The sequence below is a fragment of the Gymnodraco acuticeps genome, unplaced genomic scaffold, assembly GCF_902827175.1.
Source record: "Gymnodraco acuticeps unplaced genomic scaffold, fGymAcu1.1, whole genome shotgun sequence".
Taxonomy (NCBI): Eukaryota; Metazoa; Chordata; class Actinopteri; order Perciformes; family Bathydraconidae; genus Gymnodraco; species Gymnodraco acuticeps.
Window position 1 is genome coordinate 119459 of NW_022990205.1, and position 26376 is coordinate 145834.

General features: G+C 41.1%; 2 protein-coding genes across 9 annotated transcripts in view; both read right to left on the reverse strand.

Moving 5' to 3' along the window:
• Positions 1-22978, reverse strand: part of LOC117547476 (oxysterol-binding protein-related protein 7-like) — a 60006-nt gene extending 37028 nt beyond the window's left edge. For 4 of the 6 annotated variants that reach the window (XM_034218252.1, XM_034218251.1, XM_034218250.1 and 1 more), the window contains exon 1: positions 13841-14049. The gene's annotated coding sequence lies outside the window, so the exon portion shown is untranslated. Of the gene's footprint in view, positions 1-3288; positions 3534-13840; positions 14050-22644 lie in introns of those variants that run through there. The other 2 variants (XM_034218249.1, XM_034218248.1) reach the window with 2 other exon arrangements.
• LOC117547477 lies at positions 14806-18591 on the reverse strand. Of its 3 annotated transcripts, XM_034218253.1 has the most exons (9): positions 18460-18587; positions 17747-17881; positions 17419-17553; positions 16983-17051; positions 16793-16887; positions 16381-16507; positions 15747-15864; positions 15550-15626; positions 14806-15109 (listed from the first exon to the last, which is right to left on the reverse strand). In XM_034218253.1, the coding sequence occupies exons 3-9, from the start codon at positions 17497-17499 to the stop codon at positions 14996-14998; spliced, it is 681 nt and encodes a 226-aa protein (XP_034074144.1). In that variant the 5' UTR covers positions 17500-17553; positions 17747-17881; positions 18460-18587; the 3' UTR covers positions 14806-14995. The 3 variants fall into 3 exon arrangements, with proteins under 3 accessions (XP_034074144.1, XP_034074147.1, XP_034074146.1); XM_034218256.1 differs by lacking the exon at positions 15550-15626 and having other exon boundaries at positions 18460-18591; XM_034218255.1 differs by lacking the exon at positions 16983-17051 and having other exon boundaries at positions 18460-18586.
• Positions 22979-26376: the final 3398 nt, after the last annotated feature.

The following is a 26376-nucleotide window of genomic DNA, read 5'->3' on the forward strand; positions in this document are numbered from 1 at the left end:
GGGGCGCGAGAGACCAGGAGAAAAAATGGTTATTAAAAAAAAAAATTTATATTTAAAATTAAAAATTAAAAAAAAAAAATCATATTTTGAAAAATTATTGATTCGAAAATAATATGATACAGCACAGTACTATTACGTCTGGGTGTCTGTTTCATTAAAGCTCGGCTCTGTGTGTGTGTGGAACGAGCCATTTTGTGTGTGTGCGCGAGCGAGAGAGAGAGAGAGAGTGCACCGGTACCGGAGATCGTTGTTGTTAGCTTCTGGTGCTAGCGAGCTACGCTAACGGATATAAGGAGTTTTTTCAACAACAAAGTGGAGGAGAGTCCTCTCCTGTCAGACAGAGAGACTCAGTGAGCTAAAGGACTCTCAGTGTTATCTCAGTGGGTCTCAAACGTTTTGGTCACCATTAATATAAATAAATTAAAAACAATTATGAAATACTATATGACATTAAAAAATGTATAACGTTTAAAAGGGGAGTGATTTGTAAAATATCCATAAAGAAATAGTAAATCTGTTTACAGTTCTGTGTTGAGAGATGTATCCATACTGTAGATCTCTTCATTTTGCTCTCAAAGTGCACCAGATTGATGCTTTTAACTTCAATATTTAAAAATAAATCTTCCCGGGGGAGCTTGCCCCCGGACCCCCTATGTGAGGTCGACACACCACCTATAAAAATAGCACTTTACCCCTGCTTACACCTATATGCCGTGAGCTGATTATTGAGCCTTCATTGTAAGTTGCGGGTACACTGTGTGTATGCGTGGGGAGTGTTGCAGTAGAACATTCCACTGTAGCGCCCGGTACATTAATGGGAAACCCTAAATGTTTGAGCACCCTCTATGAAACGTCAAGCTACCCCACAGTACCCCCAAAATAAATCTCTGGCGCCGCCACTGAGCCTGACTATTTGTGTTGGGGGGGGGGGGCCCCGACTTTTTTTTTTTCTCCAAAGGGGGGGCCTGACAGAAAAAGTTTGAGAACCACTGATCTACCGGGATACAAACCGGAGGAGCGAGGCATGGAGGGAGGAGGCAGAGACAGTGGGTGAAACTGGTAGGTTTTCGCCTGTTTGGGGATTTTATATCCAGTTTACCTCGTTTTAACATTGCTATTGCTTTGTATGTCGGGGGCGGGAGATTCATGTGATTGGTTGTTGGTCGTGTTGCTCGCAAAAAATCCCCAAGCTTCAGATACGCCCACCTCCAAGCGTCAACGCACGCTGCTGTGTGGACGCTCCGTTATGGGAAAAGTACTCCGGTGTGAACGCGCCAAAGTGTCAAATGTAGGGATGGTTACCGAGCCCCGGTATTAAACGGGCCCCGGGGCTGAATTATTAAAGACCGTGGCACTGTTAAGCTCCGACATTAGCGGTCTTTTTATCAGTACTGGAGACATGTACAAAATATATATCATGTGTATTTATAGCTACACAAACATTATATTGCAGTTTTAGTGTCGCCAACTCCATTTCTAACATGCAAAAAGACTGCAAAATGCTTCTATGATTATTTTTTGTATTTTCGATCTCTCTCCCCCGCCTGCTTGCGAGGGGGCGGGGCAGTTTACACACACACAGCTGCTACATGCAGCAACACACACACACACACGGAGGAGATGGCGGAGAGAACGCGCTCCGAGGTGTGGTTAAACTTTACCCGTCTCGATGCTCGTTGCCTGAAGTGCAATAATGGCGCGTTTCCACTGCAGCGGGGTAGCCCCGTTTAAGCGTCCCTAAGCGTCCTCGCTCTGGCCTCGGGCTGCCTCACTGGCCGTCCGAGGCCGTGGCGCATTTCCATTACAGTTTAGGACCTGGGGTAGCAACGCAGTGTAGGCGGGGCGATCGGCTTTGTTTTTGTTCACATTTCGAGTTGTTCCGTCGAGCTCCCGCTGGATTTGATCATCCCCAATGAGATGAAGGAACGTCGTCACCTCCTCGGTCGACCACGGTGTGCTTTTCTTAGAAGTAGCCATTTTTGTAGCTCCTCCGTTTACAAAATGCTGTGTATAAAAATGCTGCAAGCTTGCTTCTAGATATATATGCGCCGCTAGGGATGAACTTGCGCGCAATCTTGTGACGATTCTCTCTGACCAATCAGCAGTCGAGAGTGTTGACGTCACTAGTTCAGCCCTGGCCCTGGTCTGAGGGAACCACGATTTTATGAGGCCGGAAAAAGTACCCGCTGGCCGGTACTAGGCTATATGGAAACGCCACCAAAAACCGGCCTGGCCGCTTGAGGACGGTTAAGGACGCTTAAACGGGGCTACCCGCTGCAGTGGAAACGCGCCATAAGAGTTTAGCATGTAAGGGCGGTAACACGAGCAATTTGTCTAAACATTTATCAAAAGTGCTCCACATTCAGACGGAGGAATGCACCGGGTTCCACTGTCTTTCTAGCAGCTCTGTAGCCCCATCCACGAGTAACGTTTCCACGTCAGGTGTTATGTATGCTAGCAGCAACACGGAGTTAACTACATTATACAAACATGGGTTAATGGTTAGAGGAAACTGAGGTATTTATTTTGTTAAAGTTTCAGCTATTCTGTTTACAGTCTGTCATCAGATTGTTTAATACGATTTGTTAAAACGTTGTCGTTTCTTTTGATGTGAAATATTATGTATTTAATTTTAAATAAAAAGCAATGTTAGTTTTGTTCACAATTTGTTTAATTGAGCGGTATCGATAAAAGTAGTAGTACCGTTAAAACCTTAACGATACCCATCCCTAGTCAAATGACGGTAGGAATGTAGGAAGATCCCTACATCAATGGGTCAAACAGACAATGGAAGGCCTGACAAAGAGCCAGTCAACAGATGGCCCATTTATGTAGTGGCTCTTCTTGCTTTTCTTAAAACAAGACGCACCCCTCTTCAACTGCTGGCTTTCCCTTTTCTCATGCAGCAGCAGGTGAGAACAACCACCAGGAGGAAACCGTCCCTTGTCACATGGTTTGTTCAAAGAAACATATTTGTATCAGCTCAGGATGGATAATAAATAAGATTTGGACAATTAGACAATGTCAAAGCTAAAATATCCAATTGTCAACCCTACTACACAATTTTTCCTGAATATCCTTTGTTTAAAATACCACTACATAAAAGACAAATATTGAAGTAATAATAGCCTAGGCTTCAATCCGTAAGGCCCACTCCTATACCTAAATGAAAACATTTGCACGTGGAAATTGTGATTAGACCATTATCAAATGAAATGAAATAACACCATTGACAATAACAGGTAAAATGAGGAAAGCCTTGGTGACACAACAACAAATAAAACACACCTGTGTTACTGCTCTCCCAATAGTCCACAGGAAATTCCTTTTAACTTCCTCCAAAGTAACTTTAGAGCTGCAATAATTGTCCTCAAAGTCCTTATTTAAAAAGGGACACCACAGCACAGAATGAAACACTTCTAGGAACAATTGTTCAGCATGAACATCTTCTGTTACACTGGGAGTATTGTGACTCCTGACTGATGAGGCCAGTCAAACCGGTGCATATCAAAGCCCGGCGGGTATCTGGGAGGGGCTGAGAGCAGAGCAGCACTCGACCTGACCCAACAGGCCTGCCGGCTCCGTCATCTCCAGAGGACAACATCTGAAATGTGTTCTCAGCAGATGTACAGTAGAAACACAAGAGCTCTGAGCAGCATTCAGAAAGCACTTCAGCTCTACAAAATGGATACTCCCGTTTGGGATATTTAAAAAAGGTCATACACAAGAAAGTGGTGCTAATTTAGTCAATTGAGTACAATGTCGCTTTTCTATGTCCTCACCAACTTTTGCAGCACAACTACTTATTATAGGAAGATTAAATCAAACGTAAAAAGGTTTAGAGATACATCTGTGCAGACATAAATCAACCTAATGTGATAAGCAGTCAAAATAATTGTAGCGCACTCATGGAACCGTTCAGAATGATAACAATGGCAGGAATTCCTGATGCAATGTGCCAGAAGAGTTTGGTTTCAAAACACTACCCATTCATTAGAATTAAAAAAAAGTTGTTTTCTTAGAGCAGCTCCAACCTTTAGACCAAAAACAGGTCACATTTTTATTGCAGGCAAAAAAAAATAATCTAACAAGCTTTACACAATTCATATTCACTTCTTTGAAAAGGCTGTTAAGGCTTCAAGAACATTTACATTTATTGTATTTTGTTGCAGTTATACAATAATCAGTTTCAATGATAATGTGGTTAATTCCTATTCTCATCTTGTTCCATTTGGTCAAGATGTTACAATTGCCCATTCTCCCATACTCTTAACAGTAACACCTGTGTATTATTTTGGATTTAAATTACATTTTGAACCAAGGGTTCGCAAACCCTTTCCTTCTAGCAGCTAACTTCTGGCTTTAAGCACGGACACATGAACAAGGCAAATCCTCAGCATGCTGTGACCTGATCTTTGACATCTTCGCTACTAGTAATGTTAGTGATTATGCTATAGTGTTGAATTACAGTCAAAGACTTTAGAGTGGTTGTGGAAACCAAACATGGAATCATTTCCTAGCTACCAAACATCCAGTGAAACAGTGGATTATTGAAGCTCTCTGGTTTATTAGTACTGAAGAAGAAGGAGGGGCAGCTGCTTAACGAGGGGCAGCTGCTTGACTAGGGCCCAAACATTCCCAGCATGCTTTGCTCTACACATCATTGCATGATTACCTGTTGGTTACAGACTTGTCTTATAAAACAGTCAAAACAAAGTGATAGCTGTTGGTGTACTGTTGAAGTACGCCCATATGAAGAGCATTGTTAATGAAATTGACTTTTTCCTGTGTCTGTTTTGTTATGCAAACTAATGACATGTGCTCTTTACAAAAAGGGATATGTGCATAATTACACTGAATCATATGGGGGGAACATTTAGCTCAGCTCAATTATAGATAAAGGTTTTTTCCAATGGCACAGAACAAAATATGTCTGGCTAGAAACTACTAGAAGTGGGACCTAACACGTTAACAAGAAAAAATAAATAAAATAAAGACACAACATTCTGGAGCCTGGCTCACCGTGCAACAACACACAAGTCTTGACTGTGGAACGATGTTCCAGAATACAAAGTTGTGCAACACACTGTCTTTACTGGGCTTGTGGAGGTGGGAGGGGCCAATGGACACTGGCATGTGGCTTAAGAACCTTCACTAGTCTAAATGTCATAATCCCCTTTCTAGCTAATTTAGATGGGGTCTGCAGTGTGTGTGTGTGTGTGTGTGTGTGTGTGTGTGTGTGTGGTAATGTAAGGTTTCAGTTCTGATGACATAGCAGGTTGAATTAGTTTGAACTAATTGTCTTTTGCTTTGGATTAGTTCCAACTTGTTATCTGTCAATATGACGTACCATGCACAGTATGTCCAGATTAAATATTCCTGTGTGTTCTTGCGATTTTGTGAATGCCTCGCAAGATAATGTTATTGTGGCAGCGAATGAAGATGTAAACACAGCAAGAGACATCCCAACCATCTCACGATGAGGAAGAACTCTGGTTAGATGATAACCAGACATTTGAACAGAAGTTTATTTTGACAGCAAATGAAAGATGAGGAAATCCTGGAGGAAAGGTCAAGTCTTACTAACTCATAAATGTTTTTATGAACCTTAAAGATTAAAAAAGGAAGTTTAGTTTAACCGTCTCCGGTTTATTTCTATAAGTGTTCAAATACAATAAAGCTTTTGGCCATTTTGCCCACCCTTACCATCGGCCAAATCTTACCAAAGTCTTAACTCCCCCCAGTAGTCTTTTACATTTTTTGTATCTCCTGAAATATTGCAGGTCGTTAAGAAAAGGTTTCTCTCCGACCAGGGTATATGCAGGAATCCTGAAGTAAAATGTAATACATTTTAAGACCTTTGTTAAGACCCTTCCCATGCATTTTAAGACCTCATCGCCACTTTCAATTCCAACCGGTTACAATGGCGACACACTTTACCTGACATTTACTATATACAGTATTGATTGTAAGATAGCACAACTTAACAGCTTGTGATAACTCCTTATCATAATTCAGATAGAACAAAGCACAAGAGAATTAATTGTGTGACCAACCAATGCAAGGTTTATTAGAAAAGGAAACCATTAGAAAGTATTATTTGATTTAGGCATTGTTCCCAATAGATGAAACTTGTATTTCCCCATAACGATGTTGTTTAACAACCGGCGTAAACGGACCTTCGCGCTATCAAGCAGTGAGCGTGCGATGTCCTGTTCAGATGACGTCAGATCCAACGGGATGCCATAAATAAACTACACAGAATCACACTACACACCTACGCAATGATTACATTCAGGCAGACTGTAGAATACAACCTCTTTGGACCATTTATATACTTATTGAAAACAAGCTACAAAATGTAATACCTTGGAAAATGCCGTTTAATTAATTTTCGCTAAATTGATTGATCAACTTTTAATACTTTTTAAGACCCCGCGGACCCCCTGCCGACACATCCATGTAAACAGCTTCTTCCTCCAGGCTGTCACTCATAAACATGACCCCTAACTGATGTCATCGCCTATGTGACACTTAAATGAGTCATTCGAGGAAGATGTTTACAACCATAACAGGCATGTGGTCTGACCAGTAAACCAGAGATACAGCCCTGAGAGCACTGTCAAAAACAAAATGAAGGGTTACCTTGCCTGAAGCACATAAGGCCATGTGTCAGTCGTAGAATTTGGTTTGCCATGTTTGTTTTTTTCTCTCCCTCTGTCATATGCTTGCTGGAAATACAAGTGTTCGTTCCAACTCCCCTTGGCTTGTTGACAAAGACAAAGTCAAATACGGCACTACTAAGTAGAGATGTCCCGATCCGATCACGTGATCGGGGATCGGAGCCGATCACGTGATTTTTAAAAGATCGGAATCGGGAGAAAAAGATCGGGGATCGGGAATCTTTTTTTGTAATTTTGTTTTTAAATTATTTTATTTAATGTTACAAAACAAAAATGACCATGTTCACGTCTTAAAGTCATCCTGAGGCCTTAGTTTTGGTTTAAAATGACACATCATGTACGTGTTGCTTCTTTTCATAGACCTGGTTGCTTATTCCTCTCAAATCTGTGGGCAGGGCGCAGGGTCTAATAGTAGCAGTACGCTAACGAGAGGCTACGTTCAGCTGGTGACTCGGGACAGAGAAAATGTCAGGAGTTTGGAAGTATTATAAAATTGAAAGCAAAGGCAGTGTAACAGCCAGATGCAATGTTTGCAAGGCGGAGGTTCCTCGTGGTGGAAAGAACAGAGCTACGTTCAACACAACCAATCTAATACGCCACCTGAGAAACAAACACCAACAACAACACGGCGAGAACACTAGGGCTGTACCCGAATATCCGTTCGATGGAGTACTATTTGGGTTTCAATTTCGTTATTTGGAAATTCGTTTTTTCCCCGTTTTTTTTTCAAATTGAATTTATTGAAATCTCCAATATCAACGTAAGAGCTTGTGCCTCTTCGGGGGGTGCTAACACTTAACCATAAACGTTATCGTTTACTTTCTCCGTCTTTATATGTAGATATTACTTTTCTCCGTTAATCTCCGTTACGTTGTTTCCAAAGCAACAACAACTTCCTGTCAACAGCGCTACCTCTCCTTCAAAATAAAAGCATGTCCATAAATAGGAAGCCAAGCCAAATTACACTTAAGACATATACAACTGCAACGAAAGTAACAAACACAATGCAATATTCTTTTTAATTTCAAAGAACACAAATTGGGTTACATTAACTATAAAACAACAATACTGTAGAATAACAAAATTAATGCCGTGAATACACCGAAACACACGTGTTGAAGTGGTTCGCTGCTGATTACTATTGAATTGTGTTACTCCAGTAAGATGGAAATATAATACTTTGTTTATTCATGTTATGTTAAGCTGCTGTTGTTCATTGCATTATTACTAGACTAGTTAGTCTTAAGGCTAGAATTCTGCACTACGCCACATTTTTATTTTATTATTTGTGACTGAATGTGAACGTGTGAAGCTAGTCAAGCTACCTCTTTCCAGTAGAGTTATTTGTTTTGTTACTGCACTATCTGCACTCAATTTGTTTACATGGTTATTTTGTGGTGGACCACTGATAAGCTTTATTTTGTTTTGATCCAATGCTGCCCAACTGAACTGATCCAATGCTGCTGTGAAAAAAAGAAGCTATACATGTTGGATAGAATGAGTAGTTGGGTACTGTCATTTAAATTAAATAAATAACCTTAAGGGACAACTTGAATGCTTTTTTCCTTTTTTTTCTCTTAATGCTTTGCATAAAGATCGGATCGGGAAAAATCGGTATCGGCAGATTGTCAAAATCAAATGATCGGAAGCAAAAAAAGGTGATCGGGACATCCCTACTACTAAGTACTGAGGCCGACAGTTATGAGTTGCAAATACACTTATTAATGCAATCATATAATAATAAGGAGGCTCATAGTCTGAACAAAGACTCTTTATTGCTCCCACAACAGCGACGCATTACAGATTTATCCTTTCTGCTCTAACACTTTGTGCAATTGTTTTGTATGTATGTCAAAAGGCCACCATGTTGACAACCACCACCCACAGCAAATCGTTAGCAAGCCACGGTCACTGGCCAACATGTGTTCTATAAACAGACCTGTGATGCCACCATATGCTCATAGTGTCCCTCACAAGCAGAACGGCTTTAAAAAGGAATCTATTCATTTTTAAGTGTTGCAGGCCCGATTTGCGTGTCATACACTGCCAAGATGTATGGTAACTAGGGTTGGGTACCGAGAACCGGTTCCGATTCGGAACCGGTTCCAACATTTCGATTCCAACGGCATCATTTAGACATGTGAATTTCGGTTCCGCTTTTCGATGCCTGAGGAAATGTTTCTCGCCGCTCTCCGTAGCCTATTGTATGACTGCGAAGGGGCGGGAAATGTAGCGTTGTACCCAAAGTGTAGCGTTGTACCCAAAGTGTAGCGTTGTACCCAAAGTGTAGCGTTGTACCCAAAGTGTAGCGTTGTACCCAAAGTGTAGCGTTGTACCCAAAGTGTAGCGTTGTACCCATAGTACAACGACAACAACCCACACATTGCGGTTGTACCTACACTTCCTACAGCGTAACCTGGGACCAGGGCGTTATAGATGTTCGCCTAGGGCGCCAGATCTGTGGAGGCGCTGCACTGACAGCTCTGGGAGGAAAAACTATTTTTTTGACCGTTGGTGCTCATCCTAATTTTCGGCCTTGATGTAACAACATTCATAATTAAGTAAATGTAACACCCTTTTCACTCCGGTTACACGTTTCATTTGCCCTGTACGATGGGCGCTGCAAGTGATGAAAATGGGGGATGTTTGCTTATCTGGCACCCGCAGCTCACAGCGAGTGAGCGAGGGAGAAAGGGAGGGTGCACCGGTACGCGCTGTTGTTATTAGCATCTGGTGCTAGCTGCTCTAACGGAAGAAGAAGATGTTTCTACAACAAGGTGGAGGAGAGTCCTCTCCAGTCAGACTGAGGCTGATAACTACAGCTCAGTGAGGTAAAGGACTCTGAGTGTTTAGATAGTTCACTTTAGTCTAAGTTATCTCAGTGGGTCTCAAACGTTTTGATCACAATTTATGTAAACACATATTTCCAAGGCACTCCTTTATAATTATTGGGATAAAACAGGTTTGAAATCATTCCAATGTATACCATAGGACAGTAAACCAGACATATCGTTTTAAACTGGAGGGATACAAAAATATGCATTAATAAAATAAGATGTGAATGAACAACAAAAATAAAATACATTACTTGTTATTGGCTATGGTAGATTACTGGTTATGTTCACATACTTATTTAATTATTAAAATGTAAACCGATCTTTTTCATATGGGTGTTTAGAGTTGTACCCCCTAGATCTAGTCTCTAGTAATTCTGCTTAAAGTGCACCAGATTGAAACATTTTACTTTAAAATGTTCAAACATTTCTTCCCGGTATGCCTGAGAATATGCTTGTTTTTCTCAACAAGAACTGTTTTTAAATGGGGGGGGGGGGTTTCCTTTAAAAGTTGGACTGTTGTAGCTTCAGTGGTTCTCAGGTTACAGTTACATAGCAGTGAATATAAACAGACTGATTAATGTGAATATTACTGGAAACTAACCTGTGTAAAAGTTTCTCGAATAAATGTAATTTTTTTGGTGGAAGAAGCATGTATCATTTTTTACCCTGCCCCTCAAAGAATCGGAATCGAGAACCGTTAAGAACCGGAATCGAAAAGTAAAATCGGAATCAGAATCGTGGAAATTCAAACGATACCCAACCCTAATGGTAACTTGTATCAACAATTGGATCTTCACTTCTTGACCTGACTATCATTTTTTATAACAAACACTCAGCTTTCCTGCTGTTCTTAGACGCGTGAGCTATACAGACATGTGCCTTGTTAGCTGGAAACACCGGAACGGCTTTTAGGCGTTATTTTGGGAATTTACCATAAGTGGACTGGCGTGGTTTCAAACTAAAACAGGAAATACTAGATCATACGTTGAAAAGAACGACTTGCATCAAAAAATATTTTTCTGATGATGAAATAGGTTAGATTGGGACAAAACGCAGTGTTGCAGCAGCCTGATATGTTGCAGAACTCTACAATCATCTAATAAAGGAATGTTATACTGGTTCAATATGAGTTCCTCAAAAACAAAGAAATAAGCAGATTGTATCATGTGGTGTTCTGAAGGGAAGTGCTGTTCTGAACAGTCAGTTCTTTAACATTCATGTCACGTGATGTCAAGAGAGACAGGGCTGACAACTGAACAGACTGGTTCGGCTCTTCTCTAACCTCCATCTTTCACCCCCTCCCTCCTTCCAGGAATGTGCCAGAGCAACATGTACAAGGTGTTTTGCCACACATCCTGACTAACAGGAATTCTCTTTAGGTTTACATACAACCTTACAGTTTTGGGTGCAGTTTAGTCTTAATATGTAGAATAAAGTGAAACCTATAGTCTATTTCAGCAAAAAACAGGTTAGATATTTGTAACAAAACAAAAAACGTTCAAAACATCAAATAATCATTTGAAAGCCGTGTGCAGCAACTAGCCAAGATAAAGACCCATGGTGTGTAGAAGTTATATTTGTCTCGGTTTTAGGTTGGTTTATGACTTATCCATATAGATAAGTCATAAACCAATCCATAGAAACTGTTTGTAACTAGAATAACAATGGGGTTCCTCAAAGGTCCATTCTGAGGATTCATTTTTGTAGCTATGCAATGGGGCCGCTGTAGTTTAGGGGGTGAATGGGCATCTACCAATCAGAGGGTTAGCGGTTCAATCCCTTACAGTCAACATGTCAACCATAACCCTAAGTTCTACCGTAGGCATGTGCATGGTATTGAAGTGTATGCAAGTCACTTTGGATAAACGCGTCAGCTAAATTAAAAGGGAACCTATCATGCAAAATGCACTTTTGTATGTCTTTTATACATGAATATGTGTCCCCGGTGTGTCAGAAAACACAACCCTCTCTCTTTTCCTCCATACCCAAATCTCTAAAAACGGGGCTGGAACGAATCGGATACAGATTTGAAAATTCTGACGTCAGGAAAAAGGAGCTCCGCCTATATGGCCAACTCTCCACCTATCAGGGGAATGTGGGGTTGGGCCACGGCCGGCCATTGCCACTCAAAAGCGCTGGAGACGCTGTAGTACATATGCCAGGCCTGTAAGTGGCGCTGTAGTCTGCCACAAAAGCAGTGAAGAAGACTTCCCGCGCATGGTTGCCATGGTTGCCCTTCCGTTTATTCTCCGCTGTGGCTCTTTTTCTCCCTCCCCGAGGCCAGAGTTTGCTCCCGCTGCTGTAATTCAATGCAATCCCTCCCCGTCGAGGCAAGCACTGTAATTCTCTCCGGTTAGTCCACCAGCAGATGACAAACACCCACCTCTCCGCCTCTTCCATGGGACGAGGGGACCGTGCGGCAGAGTTTCAGTTCGATTTTTTTTTGCCGGTCAACATGCCCGTTAAAGTTTAAATCTTACGGACAAAATTAGAAAAGTGCCGGTCAAAGGTCTTCTTTGTTATTTATTGAGCTTTAAAACAAATGAATAACGACTCTATATAATCATATAAGAATAAAACACGGAGGACGGAGATCTCTTTTTCTCCCCCTCTTCTGACAGCAGCTGATCTCAAAGCACGCTGCCCTCTCCTGCAGGGGGGCGTGGTCAGCTGCAGCTCATTTGCATTAAAGCTACATCACAGAATCAGCCCCTGCAAAAACAGGGCTGGAAAGAGCAAACAGAGCGAAATGAGGCATGGCTAAGATGCATGATCCGTTTGGTATTTTCAAAAAAGAAAAAAAAACTATATTTATATAGGTATGGCCCTACAATATATTGTTCAAATATAGCATGATAGGTCCACTTTAAGTCATGTAATAATGATAAGCAACTGTAAATCTATACCATTAAATTAGCCTTTTTGATAAACGTAGTAATATATTATACAGAACAAACAGCTCTGCGCCTCTGAGAATAACACATTTGTTTGAATGTTAATGATGAAAAATTAATTTAGACATTGTGAATAGTGGAATATCACTGGTATTGGTATCAAAAACAACATGTTTGGATCAGCGACATCGCTTTTTCAGCTATCTGTTGTATTTGATGGCTTTATGTTCGCTTTCAGCTGTAAAGGAAAGCAGCTGATGAAAACCTAGCAAATACCGTTTTTGGGGTCTCATGACAGCATTTTCTTTTTCATTGTGAATTGATTTGATTAAGAATACTTTAAGCTTTTGATTTGCAAATTGTACCTAATTGTGAACAGGTCAGCATTGACTTTAACCAACAGTCATTCTTCCTTTTTTTCCAAAATTATTTTGCCTCTTTTCTGCCTGCTTGCAAATGGTTTTATTTTCCTGTTTTCATTTATTTTCTGGCTTCTGGGTGGTATTACTTTGGTAAGCTACTGTAGGCCTACTTACAATTTGTTGTTATTTGTACTCCACTTCAGTACTTCCGTTTAATGCTGCTTTAAAAACTTATACTCCACTACTTCTTAAGAGGGAAATAATGTAATTGTATTCCACTACATTTATTTAACAGCTTTAGCTACTTTTAACTAAATGCATCTCTAAAAATTAAACTAGTGGACAATATTAATTAGAAATGTCACATATATAAATTAAATACACACAAAGGCAATGTGTCTGTACAATGACTACTTTTACTTTACATTTAGCTGAAATACTTTTCTACTGTTACCCAAGTAAGATTTTGAAAGCATGACTTTTACTTGTAATGAAGTATTTTGACAATGTATTGGTACTTTTACTCAAGTAGAGCATCTTAATACTTCTTCTTCCAGCACTGTCTTATTGAAAATGTATTAGTTTAAAAAGTAGAAAAACAGGATGGTAATAAAAGGTTTTGAAGACAGTACATTGTGCGTGTGTGTGTGTTTCGAGGAAATTAGGCTTAATAAAAATGTTGCTGCACGTGAACACAAATGCAAACACACCTACAAACACAGCGCGAGAAACACTTCGAGACATTTTAAATGGCAGATAACATTTAAGGTTTTTAAACTTGTGGAATAAACTAGTTTCGCTTGGTAAAAAAAACTAACGTCACCACAAAAAGTGACCAGTCACAGGAATAAAGATGATAAAAGCAATAAGAGAGCTAAAATCATTCATCTTATACACGTCGCAAACAAAGTGAATCGCTCCAACACGCGCGGACACGAAGGCCCTGCCCAAACCGAACACCAATTATTTAAAAAAAGTTTCTTCGCCTTAAAAAGTAAAATAGTATGAAACATTGAACAACTTCAGGTGAAACGACACAACTCAGCGACATGTTTGTTACTGACCTGTTCCTGGGAGGCTGCTGTCGGCTGGAGATCACGGCTGCACTGATGAAAAGCTTCTAGAAGCTGTCAGAGCCGCCCTCGATCAGCGCGTGCACACCATGGTGCACACAGGTGTGCAGGTGCACCGGGATAAAAGGTGCATCATGGGAACACCCTTTTTTTCTTGATTTTTGTTTGAAAAAGTTCCAATGTAAAACATCATCCTTAACCTTCAAACAAACACACTAATCCCTCATACATAGGACAATGTGACTAAACTAAATAAAAGGTAAACATTATATAAAAAGAACAAGACAAACATTTTAATTATTATAAAAACACATTTACCCTTAACATACACGAACATTATATTGTTTTGAAAGAAAAATTACTTTTTACCGTAGTTGTTTGTTTAGTTAAAAAAAAATTTTTGAAATGTTAAATGGAATAGCAGCTTAATTAAAGGACCGCGGTGAATTTAGTTTTAGGTTGGATATTCGACGGACATTCGCGGACCCGCCAGCAGCGTCAGTTTCCCCTGCTGCTGTGTGTATTACGACGGGGAGATCTTCTCCGCGAAACGAGGCTTTCACTTAGGGACCATCAACAAATGACTTTTCAATTACACAAGAACATTTTTATTTTTAATAAATCGACAGCTTCCCGATCGAGTGAATGTGAAGCAAATCCACGCTAGAGCATGCATTTGTTGAACACACCTCTCTTTATTGCATTTTAATACTTTAAATATTTTATATTAATATTTTGATGGAAAAATGAGCCTATTTCTTCAATACCTTCCAGGTCATGTGACCGATTTACTCAAAATCAATGTTGGGTCAAAGAACTACACTGGCTGCATAGGACACACCTCTTTTTATTGTATTTTAATACTCCAAATATTTTTATATTAATAATTGTATGTGAAAATGTGCTTCAATAACTAATGACTCAAAATCACTTTATGAATTGAATACAAGTCTGTACACAATAGAAACAGCTCTTTATATCGGATAATATTACATCCTCTATTTAATATTAATATTTCTATTAAAAAATTCAGGGTTTTTTTCTAGAGCTTCCCTGTCATGTGACCCAGTGATTAATGATCAGAAAGTAATACAAACAAGGCTACACAGGACACATGTTTTACTAATCGTCATCATTGAGCACATTTCAAGTATTGCACAAAGGACAATTCCAATATCCTGTCTCTGCCTTTTTAAAGTCTCTGCTGTCCATTGCCAGGCACTGGGCATGGTACCATCGTTCACAGTCATCACACTGAACCTGTTGAAGTGAAAGAAATAGTGTATTTATATATTTGTACCTTAGATTACCATTCAGTTGTCTTAATACTTAAGTGTTAGTGAGGAATCAGCTGACACAATCATCTGCTCCTTAAAACCCACTGCCTGTGTTTTAACATGCTCTATTGTTTGTTTGTTTTTTTTGTTTTTTTATTGTTTCTATCTTTTACATTTTTTTAATTTAAGTATTCCATTAATGTGTGTTGCATGTTTTAAATGTATTGTATTTAGTTGTTTAAAATTAATGATGTGTTTGAGGTTGACTTTTAAAATCTGTCCAGAGACTACAGATGAAAAATAGCCTCTTGGCTAACTCTGGCACAGTTACAGAAATGTTCATTAATGTGCACTGTCCCTGTTAAATAAATGAATACATAAATGTATACATGACAATTCCACATTTTCTTCACAACAGCTCACCCAGTCTGTGATGGGAGATCCAGATCCTGGAGGCCTTAAGGCAGCACACATAGCACAATAAGTGTGCTCATCAAAGACTGAAACAAGATAACAATACATGTATGTCAGCTTCTATATACACATACATATACATACATACATATATATATTCATACAGACACCCATATATACATATACATATAATCATATTTATTTACCTGATGCCTCAAGGATTTCGAGAGCCAGTTCTCTCCTCTCCCGTTTCATGTATTTCTTCGAACACTCGAAATTCACATTCGGGATCAGAGGGAAGGACTCCATGACTGCCTTTGCCATCTAAACAAACAACACTTATGTTATGGAGGGTTTTTCTTCTTTATTGTATAGTAATACAGATACAGACACAAACATGAGACACATTATAGAAGACATCCACCCTTGACTAGAATGCCTCCCAAAACCTTTGAGTATTGATATAGACCGGTCCTATTATTGGAATTTTGAGATATTTGGAAGCAAAGTTTTGTCAATGAAACTTTCTGTGTTCAAGTGAATACTACATTAGTATTAAATAACTGTTAATTTAAGTTCAGCAATGTTGTGTCATAATCCAATTGTTGTCAGTTGTGAAAAATACAATAAACAACAACATGATATCGGCAATATACTGTATATTGTCCATTGGCCAACCTGCCTGCTAAATATGATGGGGATCAGCATCGGCCTTTAAAAAACCTTTATCGGTCAACAACTACTTTTGACAGCTTTTTTAATCCGCCCTTGCATTAAACTGTCTTTCACATTAAAAACTCTGCTTGTTAACTGGATGAAAACAGAATCTCTTCAGCTCACCTTCACAACAACGACACCACAGCTACATCCATCCGTTTGAAGTGGGTGGCCCATAACGCCTCCCTTCCACTTAACATCCACCCAGTCTGTTATGCTGTGGCGTGTCCTCCTCACCCTGAAGTACTCCCTGAGAAAGGATAATGTTAACACACTTTACATTTCTAATTATGTGGCTCCTAAAGATAATGTAACAGAAATGCATACTGTTTGTATTCACCATATATATTTATTTATATAAGGGGCAGCCACAGGTCAGCTATATATATCACTGTCTGAACACAGACTGTATCAGACTGTTTAAAATGCTTTCAATGCTGTTTGTGAGTATGAATGTAACTAAATGTGACACATTTTTTACATTTAAATATAGTTTTTACTTGAATTTTCAAATATCTATTGAATTTTGATTGACTGTATTCTTTTGGCAGCATGTTCGGAGTCATCAAGCTGTTTGATGCTTTGAGCTGGATCCACCAGGAATACGGTGCTGGTGTTGGCATGAATGTACTGTGAGAGAACAAAACAAGTAAAAGCACTTTTCATCAAAAAATATGTTTGGTTTCACTATGTAAGTCTTGTGCTTTAACAGAAATAATACAAACCAGCAACTTCCAGTGGTTGTTGTTGACAAGTACAAAGGACAGGACAGCTTCATAGTTGTCAAAGTTGACCTATAATGGCATCAAATAAAGGATTAAAACAAACTTGAAGGCTAAGGTAAAAATAACAACAACATTAGTCTGACAATGATGTTCTTGTGCCATTCATTTGTTGTTCTTAAAACAAGTGTTGGTATGGGAATTCAATAGTAAGTAGATGTATCAGGTGATTTAACTAATGAGTATAGTTTCAGAGAGGATAAAGTAAAATAATCTCAGCTCATTTCCTATTTAAGACCTCAGCCAATGCTTCACTCCATGTACCTAATGTGTGAGTGTGAGCCCACAAATCAAATCCACACCTTCTTCCCCCTACAGCATCACCATGCACAAACACAACACACCACACACATAAACATACACAGACCACACACATTACCTTCGGTAAACGGTGAGATGTTAGCTGAGTTCTGTCCCCGAACAAAATGACACCTGCTGTGTAGTGATTTAGCAAGTACATTTTGTTCAGAACGGCCAATTTGTCGGCAGCAACATGAAACACGCCTTCAATTACCTGGCAAAAAAGATCAGAACAATTTGCCAATTAATGCATATTCCCAGTTATACTGAACTTTCATTTCCTGCAACTTTGAGAATCTTGTCACTGACAAAAGTATCTAGACATTTTGGGGAGAAATCGTTAAATGCTAGATAAAGAAAATAACACAGTGTAGAGTGAAACTTCAGACACTTGAAACATGTAGTACCTCCCCTGTCAACCACTGGTGGGGTCGAAGTCAGCATAGCTCACAGTGGCGGATAAGCAAGATGCGTCCTTTCATCTGTGAGGGGAGCACTGCCACGACCACCTCTGTGTCCTTTTTTTTACACAGCCAGGTCAACTGCAAGTTAGGATTGAGGGGAAATAGATGCAGTCTGTTTAATATGGACACTTGAGGAATCTTTTAACCCTCCGGTATCACTCTGGACATTTTGGTCCCGAATGACTAATTAGGGTAGTGCACTTGAATGACACCAGAGGGTTAACAATCTTGAATTTTTGGGTGAAGGCCTTGTTTTTGTATATGCACCATCAAAGCTACATACACAACTTATCATTAAACTGTCCATGTTTATGCATTTAACCTCAGTCCCTTTTAGAGTTTTCACTAAATGACATTAAACAGGCTGCTCAGGAACAGAAACTGTAATTGCAGTTTAAAGTCTGATTTTGAAATATAGTTTCTGTTATAAGTTTGTAAGCTGTATTTACATGTTTACATCTTCATATTCTCCCCCTACAACATGCACCTAATCATCTTGGGTTATAATACTTCATGTCCTTTGTCCTTCACCTCACTCTTTACCAATTTAGTCCATGCTTTACTTTCTGACAATACTTACTTATTCCGTTGTTACAATTAAAATGCTGGAGAACAATTGACACACTTTGAACATAGTAAGTCTTAGAGAAACTCACATTTCCCTGTGCGTCTTATTCCTGTTGCTCCACTTTTCTTTTCTTCCCCTTTGTGGCAGGTGGGCTCTTGGGGTTGGGTAGTGCTTTTGGTGGATTGAAGTACTTGGACTTGGACTTGGTGTGACCAGCAGAACTTTCCCGCTTGTTCCACTGTTCCTCGTGGTCATCATCTGGCCTGCTAGGATGTCCAAAGTTTTTGTCCAGAATATGCATTGGCAGATTGTGTTGCTCAATGTGCTCTATATATCTTCCTTGTATTGAGGCATACATTTTGGAGACGAACTCAGCTGGTCTCAGGTACTTTCTTTTAAAAGGATGGAGTGTTTGACCAACCCAAACCAGAGCTCAACATGGCAGTTGGTATCCCTGGTTTTGTGACTTCCATCTTTTTTAGAGTTACCTTTTCTATGTCGCGACAGACCCCCAAGCAACAAACCACTCCACAATGGGAAGATCCCCATGTAGTTTTTGAACAGTGCATCAATGACACCAGGACAGAGGTAGTGGTTTTTTACCTGAACAGCATCGTCAGAGAGAATGTCACACTCTGCTTGGTCCCGCCTGACTTGAAAAGCTTGTGTAAAAGGGGACTTTCCAATAATGCTATGAGCATTTGTTTCCATTTTGCTTTCCTCCTCTCCCATTACATGTCCACTTTCCTCCAGTTTCAAGTCCCGAGTTTGCAAAATGCACTCGTCGAGGTACATTTTGCTCTGTTTCACCGAATGAGTGTACTCCTCTGCATCAAAAAGCACACACTATGCTAAAAAACATCAAGGGCTTCCTGCATACTTGTGCAGTTCAGGATGTACGCAAAACAGAATGTTGCATATTCCTGTGTGCCTCTGTCTACAGTTTGTTTCCCAAATGCTTGTGACACAGCCTTCATGATATGAGCAGAGCACAGATGCAGCACAGTGAAGTTAGGAATCAGTTCAGTTTGTCCAGACACTATCTCAAATGCTCTGTCAAGGTACACTGACATATTTTCCCTGTTAAAAGACAGAAGCACACTGTTTATCAGAGCCCAACTATAATCTGTCTCAACCTGTGCTATCTTTCTTTTTGTTATGTAAGACAACTTTCTTTTCAATTCCATGAGCCAATGGGAAATAGATGGAATGGAATGGCTGTTGGTGATCAGTTCTGTGACAGGCAAGGGAGGCTTATCCTAACCCATTCCGGGCAAAACCAAAGCATAATACAAGACCCGCTTATTTTGATCAGGAATGTTCTGTATCACGCTGCCTGTGGCATCAAGGTAGAGAGTCGTAGGTGTTGGCTTTTTCAAGTGCTCAGTCAATATCTTCATTCCAGCATCTGTGTAGAAATGTACAGCAAACGGATCAATTTGTAGGTGCTGAAGATAGCCTTTTGATGATGCATGACTGCTGCTCTCTTTGATTATTTTTTGAGTCAACATGAGTTCAAGCATCATGTCATCGTGGAGCCTTGCACTTTTCTTCACTTCAGAGGATATTTTCTTTAACACGTCTTTGGTGAGGCTTCTGCTTATGTTACCAGCCATTATTTCCTCTACTGCTGTCTGTCTGAACATAGTGTAATAATAATTGCTGACACCACTGGTTAAGGCTTTGGAAATTGTTCCTCTTCTTGTGTATTTTGCTGGTCTAAATCGCCTTTGATTTTTATGGTGTATAACTTCACCAATGCGCATGACTTTAAAAATATTTTTTTTATCCGTTGATTTTGGCCTGTTCTTTTTTGAGAAACTGTAGACAGCGTTGCATCCATTAAATGTGCATTTTGCAGAGGCACAGAAAAATGGCGAATTCTTTTTACGGCTATCATTTGTCTTAACATGCTGGTATTTGAAAGCAAGTGTGCAGCATGGATTATTTTTCAAAAATTCTTGATATAATGTATCAGTCCAGGGGGGGCGGAGTTTTTTTTTGCCATGTTTAGGTTTAATTTTGTTCCATTGTTTTCTTGTCATGGCAATTTTGAACTTTTTTTTGGCCCTGCTTTGCACTTTCTGTTCATTGTTGTTGTCATTTTGGTGGCTGTCTCTGTACTTTGTTGGTCTGACTCTTCTGTGTCTATCTCAGACTGTGGCTGTGTGTTACTTATTTCCCTGTCATCCTGACTTGTGTCCTCGTCTTCCTCACCCGTAGGTGCGCTGTAACACTGTTTTTCTTCATCATTCTTATCTTCATCTTTCCCCACAGGCTCTGTCCCTGTTTTTCGTTTGTTCCTTTTTCGTTTTTTATCCTTTTCTGGCCCTTTCTTGTCCTTGCCTGTTTGTCCCTTTCCGTTCATTGTTGTTGTCATTTTGGTGGCTGTCTCTGTACTTTGTTGGTCTGACTCTTCTGTGTCTATCTCAGACTGTGGCTGTGTGTTACTTATTTCCCTGTCATCCTGACTTGTGTCCTCGTCTTCCTCACCCGTAGGTGCGCTGTAACACTGTTTTTCTTCATCATTCTTATCTTCATCTTTCCCCACAGGCTCTGTCCCTGTTTTTCGTTTGTTCCTTTTTCGTTTTTTATCCTTTTCTGGCCCTTTCTTGTCCTTGCCTGTTTGTCCCTTTCCGTTCATTGTTGTTGTCATTTTGGTGGCTGTCTCTGTACTTTGTTGGTCTGACTCTTCTGTGTCTATCTCAGACTGTGGCTGTGTGTTACTTATTTCCCTGTCATCCTGACTTGTGTCCTCGTCTTCCTCACCCGTAGGTGCGCTGTAACACTGTTTTTCTTCATCATTCTTATCTTCATCTTTCCCCACAGGCTCTGTCCCTGTTTTTCGTTTGTTCCTTTTTCGTTTTTTATCCTTTTCTGGCCCTTTCTTGTCCTTGCCTGTTTGTCCCTTTCCGTTCATTGTTGTTGTCATTTTGGTGGCTGTCTCTGTACTTTGTTGGTCTGACTCTTCTGTGTCTATCTCAGACTGTGGCTGTGCGTTACTTATTTCCCTGTCATCCTGACTTGTGTCCTCGTCTTCCTCACCCGTAGGTGCGCTGTAACACTGTTTCTTGATACTGTGCTGTCCATCTCTCCCTCTTTCACTGACATATTTTCCTAAATACAAACATTACAAAAGTACAAAATCTCATTTAATTACTGTATCTCTTATCGTAAGACTACAATGCAACTTTAAGCAATCTGCCATCCTTGGGTCAATTACAGTAAATTCTGTTAACATCCTACTGTGATGCAGTATTTAATTAAATAAGCACATTAACCCTTATGCCTCCCTAAGGAAATGTATTATCCATGCCACTGTTTAATTTTGCGAGCATTCTGATTGTGTTAAGAATATGGCACGACATTTGGTAAAGATGTGTTTTTTTGGAAACATGTTCTTAATAAGCGTATGTGTAATCAAAATAGTGACTTTCAAATCCCTAGCGACAAAAATAAAAATGAATGAACATTTGATAATTATGATCAGCACTGAATTTGGTTAAAAATATGTAAGTAATTGAAAGTGGAACAAAAATATTAACATAGCCTATAATATCTTTATTACAGTATTTTTAGATGAGGACATTTTTGTCGTTAGTGTTTTCAAAGTAACGTTTTTAAAAAGGGATTCACAAGGGTTAAGCTTCAACTTAAAAGCCTCTGGGGCAGAGTCCTGCATGGGTCCAGTTTTGCAAATCTGCACCCACCCGAACCCTCGCAGCTCAGTAGCTACCGCGAACCGACCGTTACATGCAATTATCTTCAAGTCAAATCTGGACCCGACCTGTTGATATAAGACCCACGACCCGACCCGTTGTGAATTTGGTGGGGGTGGGGGGGGGGGGGGGGGGGCTAGTGGAGTACTTCGTGACCACAGAGTGTGAACGTTGTGATCAGCTGTTTTAGCGCAGTTCTCCAGTGAAGGGGGGAGTCTCCCTCCGCAGCCGGTTGGCGTAGTTTTGGCACAATTCCGTTGTACAGACCGACGTTAACAGCAGCCCTGTCTGTGCACACGGAGACCGGTGATCTAACCGCCTTCTGGAAAAGCTTCACAAGTACGTCGGTACGCAAATGCGCTTTGTGACACAAGTGACCGTACGCAATTCAGATTGTTGCCGCGCATGCGTACCTGCGTACCAGTTATGTGCACCCCTGGATATAGGCCTACATGTATGTTTTGCCCGTTACACAACTATTTTGCGGGTTATCCGCCGGGTATCCGAGGCAGGACTCTGCTCTGGGGCTCATCAAAGTTATTTTTTAACAGTACCTGCTTGAAGCACCTCAGTCCGGACTCCACGTCGGTCTTCACCCCAGATGACCCTCAACCACTTAAGATGCTCTTTCTTATTACTTTTAAACACTGTAAGTGTAACTGAGGACCACTGTTCAGTTGTAACATTAACTTCACTAAAACCATGAGAAATTAAAGACCTGGTGATGAAATCTCTACCTCCTGCTTGTTGCCAGAGGTCTAAAGCTTTCTTTGTCTTGCCTTTTTTGAAGCGCACCATTTTTAGATCAAACAATGTGATCTGGTTTCTAAAATGTCTTCTTCTTCTTCTTCTTCTTCTTCTTCTTCTTCTTCTTCTTCTTCTTCTTCTTCTTCTTCTTCTTCTTCTTCTTCTTCTTCTTCTTCTTCTTCTTCTTCTTCTTCTGTGGTGGAGGTGTGTTTTTTAAGAGGGAAGAGGGATTTTTACTTGTATTTCGTTTGTTTCTGTTTCAATCGTTTCTTTAACTGTATGATCTTACGTGGGGATATTTGTACTCTTTGCAAGTACGGTTAATACTTTTTCGTGAGTGTTTTTCCGTGCCTCGTGGCGGGGATGGCGTCCTGCGGGGCGCCGCCGGTGTCTCTGAGACACGGGGTGCGTTTGGTGGCTCAGGCCGCATGCACAGTGGAGCAGGTGCTGCTGGCTGTGGGGGAGCAGGTCGGTCATGTAAACATCTCCTATGCTTCCCGCATGAACAAAGCGGTCGTGGTCTTTTTGAAAGACCAGAAATATGTGACGGAACTTATTGAGAGCGGATTAATGGTAAACGAGGAATATATTCAAGTTTCGCCGTTGGCAACACCGTCCACGCGGATCACTGTGTCTGGCGTTCCTCCATTCATCCCGAATGAGGCGCTGGAACGGGAGCTGAAGCGTTTCGGTAAGTTTGCTAGTACTCTCCGCACTGTTGCTCTGGGGTGTAAGGATGAAAAGCTAAAACATGTCCAATCTCTGCGGAGACAGGTGTTCATGTTTCTCAATTGTCCCACTCAGACACTAGATGTGTCTTTCCGGGTGAGGCACGAAGAGGGTTTTTATATGGTGTATGCGAGCTCAGGGAACGTAAAGTGTTTTGAGTGCGGAGAGTCGGGTCACAAACGTGTTGCATGTCCACAGAGACGGCACGCCGCTCCGCCGGGTGCGGCTGAGCCCGGGGCGGCTGAGCCCGAGGCCGCCGAGCCCGGGGCGGCCAGGTCCGGGGCCGCCGAGCCCGGGGCAGCCGAGCCGGCCGTTGGGTCGGCGGCCGCGGAGGCCGGTGTCGCGGGGGCTGCTGTTGCACCCGCCGGGGCCCCAGGGGCTGCGGATGAAGTAGGGATGAATATCGTGAGAGATGAAACAGGGATTGTAGAGAGTGTGGTGAGTGTGAGAGGAAAAAATGTGGAAACAGGTAAACGGGTGGGAGATGATGTAGCAGGACAGGTGAGGACCGGGGCTGTGGGACAGGTGGAGGCTGTTGGCACACAGCAGGAGCTGCCGTCTGGTTCTGGGAGGCAAAAAGAGCTTCAACAGGCTGCAGACAATAATGAGGTGACAGAGATGGACACAGACGGTGAGGGGGATTCTGACTGTGTTTCAGTTGCAGATAGTCTCTCTCAGAACACAGAGATATATTCTTTGGAAGAGATTAATGTCTTTTTAGATGAGTCCTTTGGCAAGGCAGTGGAAGTGAGAGACTTTTTCCCTGACACTAACAAGTTTCTTCATACAGTGAGTACTCTTCAGAAAGTTGTAGGGTTAGACCTGCTGGATGAAAAGAGACGCTATCGTCTCAGGAAGCATGTAACTACTATGAAAAAAGTTACGAAAGGAAGCAAAAAAGGGGGGAAACTGAAAAGGTCTAAATAGTTTCAAAATAATCATGCAACACTGGATGTCTCCTCTCTGCTGTGTGTACCTGTCTGTTCTTTTTCTCTGTCTCCTTCCTATAATGCAGGCTTTAAGGGTTGCTTCTTTAAACATTAACGGGGGTAGAAGTGCACAGAAAAGAGCTTTAGTGTTGGAGGTCTTTAATCAGAAAAAATTAGATGTGATATTTCTGCAGGAAACGCACAGTGATAGCCTGAATGAGACGGACTGGGGAATGTGGTGGGGTGGTCAGTATGTACTCAGTCATGGCTCAAACCTTAGTGCTGGAGTAGCTGTTTTTTTCTCCCCCTCTCTAAATGTTAAGATGTGATCCAGCACAGAGATAGTGGCAGGTAGAGCCTTGATGGTGAAAGTGGAACTGTTGGAGTTCTTTTTCACTTTTATTAATGTTTATGCACCCAATCAGGGCCCTGCACGTGTATCTGTGTTTCAGTTATTAAAAGACGAGCTAGACACTAGTGTACAGGGGGAGTGTGTTATACTGGGGGGGGGACTGGAACGCTTGCACTAATGTCACTTTAGACAGAATAGGACAGGAGCCGCATCCTCAGTCGTCCCTTTTACTGTCACAGGTGATAAGAGAGGCTGACTTAGTGGATGTGTGGAGGACGAAGCACCCCTCTGTTAAACAATACACCTGGATGAGAATGCTAGATGGGGGCGTCAGTGCAGCCAGGCTAGACAGATTTTACATGTCTGCTTCTTCTATTACTCGTGCAGTGAACTGTCACATCCAACCTGTTGGTTTCACAGATCATCAGCTAGTTTCTTTAGACTTGGTTTTATCCAACACAGAGAAGCCTAGATCGTTCTGGCAGTTTAATGTTAACATTTTACAAGATTTGACTTTTTGTGAGAATTTTAAATTATTTTGGATCAACTGGAAATCAAAGAAAGAGTCTTTTCCCTCCCTGAGTCAGTGGTGGGAGGTAGGAAACGCTCAGATTAGAGTGTTCTGCCAACAGTATACAGCCTACTCCACTGCAAACATTAGGAGAGCTATAGAGCAGTTCGAGAGGGAGATCAGAGAGTTAGAGAGTGTGTCTGCTCGAAATATAGAACAGTCCCTCCTAAAACAACAACAGCTTAACTGTTTTCTTCAGGAGAAGGCCAAGGGAGCTCTGATCAGAGCCCGTTTTACTTCCATGAGAGACATTGATGCACCAACCACCTTTTTCTTCAACCTGGAGAGGTCTGTGGGCCAAAGGAAGCAGATGGTATGTCTGCGTCTCCCCGATGGACAGGTAACCTCTGAACCTGCTGAGATGAGGAGGCATGCAGTGTCCTTCTACACAGACCTGTTCAAAGCCGAAGGTTGTGACGTGGAAGCTGCTGATGAACTTCTTCAGGGTCTTCCACAGCTGAGTCCAGCCGAAAGTGACACCCTGGGCTCTGACATTACGCTGGAGGAATTGACCTCTGCGGTGACACAGATGGCCTCCGGCAAGGCTCCGGGCATAGACGGTTTACCTGCAGACTTTTTTAAACATTTCTGGAGTATTCTGGGACATGACTTGCTGGAAGTATTGATGGAGTCCTTTGGGAAAGGGACTCTTCCAGCTTCCTGTAGGCGTGCAGTGATTTCACTGTTGCCTAAGAAAGGAGATCTAACCCTGCTGAAGAACTGGAGACCTGTGGCTCTCTTATGTACGGACTATAAGATACTGTCAAAGGTCTTAGCTAACAGACTGAAGTGTTTTATTGAACTTCTTATCGGTACTGATCAGACATATTGTATCCCTGGCAGATCAATTATGGACAATTTGTTTTTGATGAGAGACACTTTTGATGTTTGCAAACTGTATAATATAAATGTTGGTATTATTTCTATTGACCAGGAGAAGGCGTTTGATCGTGTGGAT

Bases quoted from the DNA above. Each gene is read 5' to 3' on its own strand.
- LOC117547477 (XM_034218253.1), bottom strand. From the start codon at position 17,499: ATGTACTTGCTAAATCACTACACAGCAGGTGTCATTTTGTTCGGGGAC. The intron at 17,052-17,418 runs GTAATGTGTGTG...ATGCCATTATAG, and splicing joins CATCTCACCGTTTACCGAAG to GTCAACTTTGACAACTATGA. The intron at 15,110-15,549 runs GTGAGCTGTTGT...TCACTTCAACAG, and splicing joins GATCTCCCATCACAGACTGG to GTTCAGTGTGATGACTGTGA.